This window comes from Lineus longissimus, chromosome 12, assembly GCF_910592395.1.
Source record: "Lineus longissimus chromosome 12, tnLinLong1.2, whole genome shotgun sequence".
Classification (NCBI taxonomy): Eukaryota; Metazoa; Nemertea; class Pilidiophora; order Heteronemertea; family Lineidae; genus Lineus; species Lineus longissimus.
This window is the reverse complement of record NC_088319.1, coordinates 3,900,821-3,914,214: the sequence shown is the minus strand read 5'-3', so window position 1 is coordinate 3,914,214 and position 13,394 is coordinate 3,900,821. Positions and strand designations below refer to the sequence as shown.

The window sequence follows — 13,394 nt, the reverse complement described above, 5'->3', positions numbered from 1 at the left end:
TACAACCCAGGCCAATTCCAGGTCACAGGTGTTATGCATTCAGAATAGTGCTCAGGGCCTCAGAGATCGATTTTAAGGTTTCAAAGACAAACACACTCCTCGATACACCCTGTATAGTGAAGAAATGAGCAGCGCTGCGAACCATACGGGATTGGCTTCCACACGATAACTTATAGATTAGCAATTATTCCGACACTGATGGGGAATTAAAGAGACCATGCTATCGTATTATTCACGTCAATACTCCATGATGGTAGATTGGAAGACATTCGGTTCAGGCTCTTGGAGATAAACACACAGTTATTTCCAGTATGGTTATCAGTGGCATAGCACTGTGATTTGCTAGTTCCGGTCGCTGCGCGAGGCTGAAAGTGATGAGTTCAATTCCCTTATCAACTGATAGAAGTCAAGTTGAAGAGTCATCCAACAGAATATTTCTGGCTTGGTGGAACATGAGGCCATGTGCTCACCTGTGATCAACGACAGAAATGTTGTTGCCGAAATGATTCTTACAGAGAACTTGACCTCAGTGAACTTGGAAATTAGGTCAAGGTCAAATCGTCCAACCACTGTGTGACCTACATTTGAAGATTACACAGCGAATGTTGTATGACCCACACAGGATTTTATTACCTTTTACCTTATTACACCAAAAAGAAGGTCACATTGACCTACAAGTATGCAGAGATGACCAATACGGGTTAAATAGATAGTGTTAACAGATATCAAATTTGAAGAGTCTAGGTCAAAATGACAAAACGTGCTTCTGTTCGTGAAAGAGTTTAGACTCTGTGGCCTTCAAAACTAGTCGTCAAATCAAAAACCTGAGTGGTGTTTCCTTATAAGATACACTCACCACGAAAATTTCATCACTCTAGCTGCAAGCGTTTAAATAGTTTCAAAATGAGAAAAAAACGGATTTTCAATTTGGCCACCTGGAGACCAGAAAGTATGTCGAATTGCAGAAACAAAATATCTTACCGGGCATACATGTATTGTTTAAAGCTATACTAGTTACCATCATGTCAAGTTTCAGCAATCTAGCCCCAATGGTTACAATCATGCTCTGCTTACGACAATGGATGATGGACACCACAGTACCAATGAAAAGTGTGCTAAAAATCATAGAAATGTCAACTCTCACACTGAATTTGTCAAGTTTGGTACCAGTATTGAATCACAACAGATTTGGCTAAGAGAGGAAAACTCTAATTCTTTAGGGTTGTTTTCCCCGACTAGAATTGGTAATTTATTTCCAGGAGGCTGGTAAATGGTAGTGGATTTTTGATTCTATCTAAAATATGGGCAATTTCTGTCTGATCTAAAAGGTTTTTAGTCAAGTGATTGGCCCAAGTCTGGCAAGAAACAATATCAATGTATCATCATTTGAACATGATGTGGGTCAACATGATGTGGGTCTTACTGCAATCAACAGTACACTGTATTACTTTCTACTTACAGAAAAAAGTTGCGCCTTTCAAACAAACATACTATATTTAATTTTTTGATCAGGAAATACAAATCAAATGAATTATAAAACGCCCCCAAAGCTGTCAGTATCTTTAATCAAGAGGTCATCACCAACTCTTCTGCCAATATCAAAATGCCAAAGGATAAAGGGGGTCATCACACATTCAAATGTGTCAATAGGAAGCATTAGAAAACATGACAAATGTCGGCTATTTTTAACTCAGTGAATCCTATCAGGCAAATATCACCACAACACATTGTCGTAACACAAAGGTGGGCGCTGGTATTGTCATGATAGAGGGACTTAAATTCAATATTTCACAGTCACGGATGCAGGGTAAATGAAAGTAGTGGGATACCATACACTTGGTTTATCATGATCCAAAGAGAAAGAGCGCTACAATGTTTTAGGGGAGCATGAAATAACAAATACATATGAAACTTTCGATAAATCTGTGACCTATCAATCATTTATCGAGGACGCTGTCCACATCAAAACATGACTGAAAGTTCAGTGTCACGTTGAATAAGGTCAACAAGTTAGACGTTATCATACTGAGACCACTTCATCTACTGCCTATCAAAATTTGTTAATTTCTCAGCCTGAAAGAATTGACCAGTATTGTCATTTGTCAGACAATCTTGGCCTGTCTGTCTCGTTTTTGTAAAACCTATTACAGTCCTAATCACAATTGACCTCCATGCTGCTGCGTGTCAGTGACGCGCAACGTACGCGCAAATTACGCGTCAAGTTGCGCAGCAGTGACACGCTTATCTCTCTATGTTTTGCGGAAATTGCGCTCAACTTTCACACGACCTTCATGTACATACCACGTAGCGCGTCAATGACGCACCACTGACATGAATTTAGGGATGACAATAAATTGTGATTTGGACTGTATGCACAAAACAAATGGTGGCCAAACTTAGTCAGGTTTTTGCTGTTTACTTTTAGCTTTTCACTTAAATTTACATGAATCTCATTCAAATCATCATCGAGGAATTTTGAAGGAGGTTCCCAGAAGTCATTTTGGAGAACCACACAGTTTCCCAACTTATAGAGAAACGTATATTTGAAACAAGTTTCCCTTCTAACCAAGCAGGAGAACCATAGAAAGGAGTTTGTGTTTCAGATTTTTTAATCACATCAATGTTGTGTGAATTATTTCAAGATGAGATATTTAAGCATGGTTATAAAAGCACAGTACAATTCCCTGTCAACCAGCAAAGAGAAAAAGAGGCCTAACCTAGTATGTTTCTTTTTTCTCATTTCTCAATTCCTGGGAAAAGTCAAGTGTTTACCCAACTCAATTGGTACATATGTCTGATATAATCAAACAATACATGAATCAACAATTTATCTTTAGATAACCTTATTAATACCCTTCACCCCACATGACAAGTCAATTCGATTTATCTGCAAAAACACTTTGTCTCATGTGCAGAAATATCACTCTCGTGCCAACAACCTGGTCCAACACCACAAAATGGGCCTTAAGTCCAGCTGACACATAGCCTCGAGGTTTATATGAAAGTAAACTGGAATGTAGGCCTAATTCCAGCAGTACAGCAGAGACCATACTGAGAATTCTCAGCCTGCAGAAATTGAAAGTGTTTCTATGTTCGATGTATATTTCCGAACATCTCCATTAAGGGGGGATTTGCGGCAGAGTTACAGAGTGATGGCTGTCAACAAGCATCATACAAACAGTTTAGAACTCCTGCGGAGAGGGAAGGTTTTTCAATTTGGACCTAGGTTTTTAATCTGGACAAGAGGGTTTTGACTCTGGACCAACTTACACAGCTATCTTCCATGGCCAGCAAATACCTACAGTGCATTCCCCTATATATTCGTTTCACTATCAATAGAGCAATTCACCAGGATGGATACACTGCACCTGATACGATCCATTATGCAGTCCTCTTATTGGGGTTTCTACAGCACACTGGCCACATACAATACAGTAACCATAAATTTCTAACAGGGAAGTGGCCATTTAAGAAACAAAAATCACACACTATATCCAATGGTACCTACCACGGACTTAGAAAGCAACCACAGAGAAAAAATCATACATATCAACGATTTTTGCTACATTATTTCTCAGTATGGTTCTTCAGTACTGGGTACCGGGTACTGTACATGGATGTCTGTAGACACATAACACAAAGCATAGAAATTCCATTGGAATCGATGATTGGAATTTCTGCCGATTGACTGGATATGCATTGCTCGTCAACGCCGGAGCTAACGAGGGGGCCGAGGGCTAACGATCTTGAGCGATTTTCAGCCAGAAAAATAACGGTAACGAAAAAGAATCACAGTTTATAAACACAGTGGAGAGTACTTACTGAAGTGGCGGCCATGATGAAAACCTATCAAACAGTTGTAACAGCTATTCTGATTGGCTGAGTGACAGAAATAAATGAATGGGTAATCCAATGGTGGCGGGTGTCTTATTGACCTCGAGGTTGTTGGCTCAAGAGAGTGTTGGGACAAAGGCAGAGGTGTTATTATTATGATCAGGGTTGTGTGGGCAGGTGATAACCACAACAGAAGATCAAGAGGTCTGCTGTTTGCTTCACCCCAACCTGAACCTAACTACCTGCACACTATCTCTTGTATGCAACACACAGTCCAGCTCATAATGGGTGAAACCATTTCTTTACAATTTTCTATTCACATTTTTAACCACATGCTTATCAAAACAGTGCGAAATACATGAGTCCCTTAAATCGAGATAACATCTCTGTACATGCCTACATTTTCTGCAGTGCACAATTCTTATTTCCTAGCACAGTAGAACCTCCCTCAGCGGACACCTCTCTATTAAGGACACTAGTTTTGGTCCCAAATTGGGTGTTTCCATTCAATTTGACCTCTCTAATCAGAACACCCCTCTATTCACAACAGCACCTTTCAGTCCCAAGGGTGTCCTCAGAGAGGTTCTACTGTAACTTGTGATGTTACTGCGCTAACAAAAGCAATCGCCATTACATGTATAACTGCATACATGTATCTACAGTGTAAACACATTGGTCCAAGTTATGTTGGAACATCCTCCACACATTTATGTTGACACGGGGACATATTGAAAGGATGTACACACCAATAAAAACTTTGTATGGGCAAGTGTCAACAAATTGTACATTTATCAGAATAATTGGCCTCTCTTTGTGTTGGCTTAGACCTAAGGCTTTTTATGCAGAAAGGATGCCTATTTTCGCTGATCCTATTAGGCTAAGCAAATTAGGTATGATTTTCTGGTCCACTGATCACTTTCTGTTAAACAGGTGATAATGGAGAACACCTGCCCAGGATGTGTGGCCAACCCCAATGCTAGCCTTAAACATGACACTCCCAGAGGGGAAGCAGGGTGCCTCTTGATATCCTTATTTTTTGGTACCTGTGATTTGGTGCAAAATGATGGGTTTTCATTCCCAAAAACTAGTCGGGCGATGGCGGTGGGGGGGGGGAGTTGACAAAGGTAAAAGATAACTTTTCGCCTTTTATCAGTTGAAATCATGGTCAAAAACACGACCAATGCCCCCTCTAGTTTAAGTTACTGCAAATGAAGTCAAATCAATAACCGATATTGAACTGCTTGTTAAGTTTTCTCTAAATGCTTCTTCAATTAAACAGCAACAAAACCAGCACCATCCCAGAAAGTAATTTATTCATGAAGAGAGATTATTTCCTGCTCCACACACACTGTAAAGAGCAAGATTAATCACTACAGGGTGATATGGGAAAATCAATATCAGTGGGTGGCAAACCCATTAATGGAACAGCCTCTGATACATTGTACATCAAATTTATCGTTTATATTGATCATTAATTTGTCTTCTTTCATTATAACGGATAAAAATCCGTTGAAACATAACCTGAATTCTTTTGATATGGTTCATTAGTAAATATTGGGAATTGCTTCGGGATTCTTAATGGGATGATAGCTAATTGATGGAATAGCCATCTTTGGTGGGTTAATTGATTTAATAGATATCAATAAGAGAATCTCATACATAAAAGATGTGTGTAATTTCTGTTGAAAAATTATAAGTCACCTTTCAAAAGAGAATACCGGTACAAACAATGACGGTGAATTAATCCTTATTACAAAGGGGTGTTGATTATATGAAAGAAGAGCTATTTGATTGATGTCTATCAGGCCATACTGACTTAATTGATAGTTGATAAAGTATAGAGATTTATAAACTAACATTACAAAAGTCATGTTTCTTCTGACTCCCAATCTGACTTCTAATTTAAAAGAAAATTACAGTCATCTAACAGCAGCTCCAATTCAATGAGGAACCTGCACAACTAAAAATCCAGATGGCAGCACCAATACTAAAAGGTACACTTCCAGTGGATTTTCTATTAAAATTGTGTTTTGTTGATTTTCTCCCTAAAACTCATCAAAATCGAATTAAGGACTAATAAACCAACATTTTTGGTGCTATTTCCCCATGTAGAGTGATCAAGGGATGAAATGTGACCCGCTCTACCAAAACTAGGCGCTTGTCGCATCTGAACTTGACAGGTTGATACGGACTTGTTGTTCATTTCCCTATTGTAGACCTTTGGTGAAATGTAACCAGATCAGTTTGTAATAGATTTCACAAAAGGTCTGCAATAGGGAAATGAACAACAAGTCCGTATCAACCAGTCAAGTTCAGATGCGACAAGCGCCTAGTTTTGGTAGAGCGAGTCACAAATAGTCAATGATCATTGACCCGGGAAATGGCTTTCTCATTACAATCATGGTCCACTTGCCTGCAGGGCTAATACACCACAGTTTTTGTAACTGGAAGAGCAATTTCAATAGCTTTCCTTCCTTGTTTCAGATAAAAGATGTTATCAATAACTAGAAATTCAGACAACATGAAACATCACTCTTATGCAACCATTCGATATTGAAGATGTCGCTTGGTCCTTCCCACTCAAGAAGGATGGAGAAAGTGTAAAGAGCCCTGGCCACCAATGGAGGATGATGAAAGTGTCCAGAGGCCATACTACCAAAGGAGGATAGGGAGATATCAAAGGAGGACGGGGATAGTGTGCAGAGCTCTTGCCACCAATTGAATATCACATGACCAACAGGCCACAAGAAATATCGAGATGGTACAGCGCCGTGCGGCAAGATATGATACAGGCCGCTTTGAAAGAAGAGCGAGCGTGAGCGAGATACTCCAGGAACTCAACTGGACCACCTTAAAACAGAGACGCTCGGATCAGAAGCTAGCTATGATCTACAAAATCAGGAACGGTCTTGCAGCTATGAACGAAAGAGACCACGGCCTAATACCACTCACAAGCAAAGGGCGGCATAACAATCCATGCAGCTACCATATACCAAGGGCAAACAAAGACATCTATAAGAACTCGTTCTTCCCCTCGTCTATAAGGTTGTGGAACAGTTTGCCCGAGGTGGTCGTGACCAGCTCCAGTCTTGAGCAATTCAAGACTGGACTGAAAATCCATCGTTAAATAATAACTGACCCAGAGCTCTGTAACATCTTGAGCTCTGGGCTCATAAGTGGCCACCAACATCTGGGCCATTTACCCGCTGCGCACACACATTACCAGTTACATTTATCTTCAATATGATGAAGGAAGTTAACTTAACGGAAGAAGAAGAAGAAGATCACCTGAGAGGAGTATGGAAATATCACTTACTGGAATTTTCATGATGTCGATCCTGCACCAATGGCTGATAAACACTGTCTGGAACTTCTGATGGCCGATAAAAACACTTCACAATTATCACCATGAAATCTCTCCGCGTCTGAAATTAAATAGTGTTTAAATAATAATGGAAGAGACTAGAGAAGCAGGTCCAGGACAGATTGCCGCGAAAATTTATAAATAGTTCGGGAAACTTATAACATCCTCTTGCAGCATCCTCCTGCAAACAGGGCCTACTCCTTACGCATCTTTCTGATTGAGGGAGTAAACATATCGAGGCCACATATCGAGTAATCGATGGCCGGATTTGTCAGGATGTCAAGCCAGCTTCCCAAACTATTTATAAATTTTCGCGGCAATCTGTCCTGGACCTGCTTCTCTAGCCTCTTCCAATAATAATGGTCCGTTAATACATTTTGACTCGAGCACACTTGGCAATACATTGTAGTTCTTCATTTTTTGAAAGTGTATATGCTTCTGAACATTTCAGGAGGAGGATCAAACTATTCCTTCCATAAATCTCAGTGACAGTAATGACAGTAGCAGGGTTTTCCAACTTCTCCTCAGAGCCGGTCGTTGCTGATGGTCTCTGATGTAGATGGGAGAGAATGCCGCGAAAAATGTGCGATGACCCCAAACTAACTTTTTGGGATTTTAGAATTGTATGCATTATTTAGCCCAAATAAGGAAGAATTCAAGGCTGAAATATACTTTTTTATACTCATTGGGGAGTCAAAAACAGGCTGCCTGTCTGCCCCTGGGGGAACCTGGACAGTCCAGCTGGGCAAACAGGAAAGCCTGCCTGATTCTCACCAAGCTGCGAAATTGATTCTCTAGGGTGACTCAATGTCTAATGCAATCAGTTCTAACAGGTGTTGAATCCAGGACCATCAGGTCATGAGCTCAACCCCTCACCACTACACCACTGATACCGCTGTCTCCCATGATTGTCCCAGAATGATCATCCATGTTGACTTACCATCCTCAACTCTTGAACCGTGCACACATGGTATGGCTGGTCAGCATGCTTGCTCGCTACAAACACAAAATCTGAAGGAAAAAAGAAAAGTAGAGAACTAGAAAACACAAAGGGTTGTGCAAGACTCTGGACTAAAGCACCGCGCAAACGAAGAATTTAAATCACTGTGACCTTCAATTATGATTGCTGCTACATGTGACAAAAAAACGGTCATCACTTCGATTCATATTGATTTCAGCGATCAGCAATTCTTTGTCACACACAGGCACCTGCGATGACCACGTAAAATGAGCAATTATTGTCACTCATATGATCTGGCAATTTAAATCACTTGTGTGCGGTGCAGTTTTAACCTCTTCCTCTGCCTTTGCTCATTGTTGCAAGCCAAGTAGGTTTATTTTGTATGTTTTTGGCCTGGTGACCATGTTGTCCTCTCACAAAGCTTCATGTTCTGTCAAAGTGGATAAGGTACTTTGCTTGCCATGGTATAGGCACCAGGGACAAGGAATCTCGGTTTTATGTCTCATTCAAAGAATGTGGCAACTGAAGTTAAGTGAGGTGCCCAGGGTCAGAAGGGACGAGAGGTGTCACTGTCAGCCACGATGTTCATTGTCAGTAAGATGTGCCGTAACCTCTCAAGTTGCACTGTCGCACCCTTTCTCATAAATCTTCCACGCTGTTATTGTCAACTGATGTATATTGCATGGCAACTTTGTTACCAGTACTCAGACTGAGAGAACACAATTGCTCCCACAAGCAATTTTGCAATGCTGCCACCTGGCTGTAATTATAAGAACCAACACTATCCCTCGAGGATATCTATCGTTAACCCATACCACAAATGGAGGAAAGTGAAGATTTCAGTAAAATGCTAGTGCTGACGTCTGTCATTGAGAGGTGGAACTGCAGAAGGGTACCCGCCATTGTTTTGCAAGCCATTCGGCAATGCTAAAACCAATTCATTTACAACAAATGTACTAGGCGTACGGAAATATAGATCAGTATCACAGCTAAATGGCAAACTCACCCCCTTTGACCTCAGTGACCTTATAAAGTATGTCAAACCAAAAACCATTAAAATGCCTCATGCCCAGTACCTGGAGTTGCCTCATGCCCAGTACCTGGAGTTGCCTCATGCCAAGTACCTGGAGTTGCCTCATGCCAAGTACCTGGAGTTACCTCATGCCCAGTAACTGGAGTTGCCTCATGCCAAGTACCTGGAGTTGCCTCATGCCCAGTAACTGGAGTTGCCTCATGCCAAGTACGTGGAGTTGCCTCATGCCCAGTACCTGGAGTTGCCTCATGCCCAGTACTTGGAGTTGCCTCATGCCCAGTACCTGGAGTTGCCTCATGCCCAGTACCTGGAGTTGCTTCATGCCCAGTACCTTGAGTTGCCTCATGCCCAGTACCTGGAGTTGCCTCATGCCCAGTACCTGGAGTTGCTTCATGCCCAGTACCTGGAGTTGCTTCATGCCCAGTACCTGGAGTTGCCTCATGCCCAGTACCTGGAGTTGCCTCATGCCCAGTACCGGAATGCGCAGTGCCAACTGATGATGATGACAACAGTTTTAAAAGCGAGACCAATGGGATGGCCTCAGTGCACCAAAAACGGATGAGCCATATGGCTGCAATGAGGCCATAGTTCCTGGCCCTTCTGATGGGGAGATAAGCGTCAATATAATTCCAACAACGACAATTTTCACAAGCAATGTATGAAAGCACCAACATCAAAACATACACAACGATCATCTGACCGACTGGGACACACAGGAATTTCTTGTTCCAAAATCACCCCAAAAATGAAATGGCAGCCAATATTGACAATTTCACTCCCTGTTGGAAGCATCAGGAACCTACAAGAACAACTTATTTGTGAGTAAAACTGAGAAGGAGAAAAGGGTAACACACTCACCTCCAGGTTTATAGATCACCCCCGATTGTGAAGTGAAACTTGGGATTGTGCCAGCACGTAACCATTGCCCCCTTCTTGAGTTCGGACGCTGTCCTGACGGTGCTACCTGGGCAGGTGAATCCCGGCATGTCTCCTGATTAAGGTTCTCTGTGTCGAGATAGAGACCACCGTCAGGTCGCATTGTTTTACCAGTTCCTTGTGATGGCTTTAAAACTGGGTGTACTGTCACCATGGCTTACTGTGCCTCTGCAATACCGAAGGGAAAGCTGAATAACAATGACGATTTAATTGTTACGAAATCATGACATAATATTATAAAACAAAAGCGTACCCAGGCCATGGCATCTGCAGAACTCAACACCTTTTGTGAGGGTCGATGATATCTAACACCACCTTTGCGAGGGTAAGCTGTCAAGATCAGGCCATAGATTTGATAACAGCAAGGACTCTCCCAAGATGAAATTGCCATGGCCATAATGTGTTCACATCCCTCATAGACATGTTGTTTTTATTTTTAGCCACCTGGTGGCCAAACCATTGAACTGGACCAAAATTTAGTCTACAAGGTTTCATAACATGGGACTACACAGGTACCAAATTTAAGTCAATAATCAAGCCGTTTTAGTGTTTTCAATTTTGGCCATCTGGTGGCCAAACCAGGAATCGAACCACCCGAAATTTAATGTCTGCAAGGTTTCATGGCTACATAATGTACCGAGATTCAAGTCAATAACTCCAGTTGTTACGAAACATCGGCTAATTTACGCTATTTGACCTCTGTGACCTTTTAAAGTAGGTCAAATCAAAACCCTGAGTAAAATGTCATGTATCGTCATTATATGTACCTTTGATAAAAATTTGGTGATGATTGAGCCCTCAGATAGGGAGATATAGCACTTTGTGTTTTCAGTTTTAGCCACCTGGTGGCAAAACTGGAATTGAACTGGACGGCAAAAAGTTTCTCTCATGGAGAACACTGCAGAATATTATTTCATTCAGATCTACACCAATTATTTCTTATTCCATTTTTTGGCCGATAAAGAAATTGCGGACAGAATAAAGATCATGGCCGGATTGTATTATCTCTATTAGAGTTTCTCTCCGCATATTTTAATGCAGCAGGCGCGGATCCACGGCGCACCCGGCGCACGCCCCCCCTAATTCCGGCACGGTGTAAAAAAATTGTAGCCCAAATTAAAGTGGTGCTTAATATTTGAAGATCAGATGCCAGGAAATCGCATATATGGAGTCTTATCTTAAACATTTTTCTGGGGGAGGCCCACCAGACCCCTGCCGTCGCTTCGCGCCTGCGGCGCTCACAATTCGGGCTTCGCCCTCAAAGTGCACCCCACCTTTCGAAATATCGTGGATCCGCCCCTGCGCAGTAACAAAAACAAAATACTTGTTTTCTGGCAGTACGATTGACGCAATATATATCAACACGCTGGAAGTGAAAGTGTTAAATTAAGGTTGAACTCCACTGACAGTCATGATGATTTCTGTAGACAGGGCGGCATTGTAATTTTTGTGTGCCTATGGGATGCAGAGACTAGCAGAAACATTCTACCAGTTTCAGCTCCACAGTGCGGGCAAGGGCAGCTCCCTCGGAACAGGAACGCTGCGATTTGGCGGAGGGCCAAACATATAAGAAAATAAGAACGGTCTCTAATGAATAACAAATCTGCATCAGAAAAAATAAATAAATAACACTTAGAAGGAAGCAGCGCAATTAAATTAAACATAATCAATGTAATTTAAATGAATACACATTTCGCGAATTACATATTTTTTTACCCATTCTATAGTATATGACAACAATGTATCGTCTCTCGTCAGCTCCGTGGAAGGATTGAACACATCGCTATGGTAAAATTTCCTCCATTCTGTGTGGAGTTCTTAAATGATTTACGGCATCAGATGCAAGAAAATTGGAAAAGAACACAAAATCATTCCTCACCCCTCAAGAATTATTCATTTGACACCCGTATTCAGAAAAAAAGTTGGCAAATTCTCTTGTCCATTGTGTAGCAAAGCCACATGGTACACCATGCATTGCATTGACATACTCAGCTGTGGGCGATTCCATTTTTCAGAGGGGTGTTTGTTCCGGGTAGCGGTTGGGAGACTCCCTGAGCAGCATATTGCGCCATCCTAATTGGGTAACGAGGCCGGTTCACAGCATTCGGAGTTTAGGAATAAGTTGCGTCACGGGTATTAGTTGTGTCATCTCCTCCTAAAACGGAGCGAAACATGGCCAGTAGGCCTATGTAATTGATCAAATTCAGTTGGTGAGGACACAATGAGCTAGCATTTTATCAAAAATATACATTATGTTTTTAGTGAATGTCAGCGTCATTGATTTACACTCCGGACGCAGTGGACCGACCTTGTTCGTTACCGGGACCCTAACCAGACCCAATTCGGTTGACGCCCAGGGACTCTACATTGATTACAAATTGTCGCTATCCTTACTGCTCAACAGTCTCATCTGTGGGGCAATGAACATTGACACAGACCGATTGGCGGGTGACCGCTGGATCGAGCTACGGCAGGGTCTATTGAGGATCTTCTCATGCCGGTATAAATTATGTTTACTTTCGTTGGGAAGGTGTAAACTGTTGATAAAACTGCTGATGAAAATGTTGATGGGCATTCTCTAAATTTGATGGCTTGACATTTGTTTGTTTTTTAATGTTTTTCAATCAAATTGCGCTATGTTATACTTAAGATTCATTTAGTGAGGTGATAAAAAGGAAAATAGAAAATATTTCATATGAATGGGTAATTTTGATCAAAGAGTGGAGGCCATTTAGGTTTTCGAGACGCACCGATCGGCTTTTAGATTCTGTTGATGGGTCCTAGTACTTACAGATTATCAGCGTATTTTTCAAAATTTGATATTTCTGACAAGTCTAACTCATCTTTTTTCAAAAAATAACATTTATTTGAATGACAATGAAAGTATCATCGAGTTTAAGGTCAAACTAGTTGGGCCTCTCTCACCCAATTTGTTGATCCAAGATGGTGGATCTTCTGTCAAAGTGAGATCAGAGTCCACATTAAAATACATTTTAATATGAAAATGTGAAATGAACATCATTAAATTCCGCTTAAGATGAAACTTTTATTCATATTCATTCTGACAGTGATTCATTTGACCTGTGTGCTTCCTTAGATTTTTCATAATCTGGGTCATAATAGTACCTCTTTTTGCACTCAACAACTGAAGGACTACTGTAAATCTGTCAGGACCCATACTGGTCAGGCCAGGGACAGCACAAGTCATTATTGTCATACTGATATTATGACAATTATTTTACAAGGAACCAAATCACGAATGAACA

The 13,394-nt window shown here is 41.3% G+C and overlaps 1 protein-coding gene across 1 annotated transcript in view; it reads right to left on the bottom strand.

The window, feature by feature from the left end:
- Nucleotides 1–12,085, bottom strand: part of LOC135497201 (arginine-glutamic acid dipeptide repeats protein-like) — a 93,860-nt gene extending 81,775 nt beyond the window's left edge. The window contains exons 1-5 of the mRNA XM_064786946.1: nucleotides 12,008–12,085; nucleotides 10,051–10,296; nucleotides 8,139–8,209; nucleotides 7,151–7,259; nucleotides 3,823–3,879 (exon numbers count right to left, since the gene is read on the bottom strand). Coding sequence (XP_064643016.1) covers nucleotides 3,823–3,879; nucleotides 7,151–7,259; nucleotides 8,139–8,209; nucleotides 10,051–10,282 — 469 coding nt within the window. The 5' untranslated portion in view covers nucleotides 10,283–10,296; nucleotides 12,008–12,085. The remainder of the gene's footprint in view (nucleotides 1–3,822; nucleotides 3,880–7,150; nucleotides 7,260–8,138; nucleotides 8,210–10,050; nucleotides 10,297–12,007) is intronic.
- Between the last annotated feature and the right edge of the window lie 1,309 nt (nucleotides 12,086–13,394).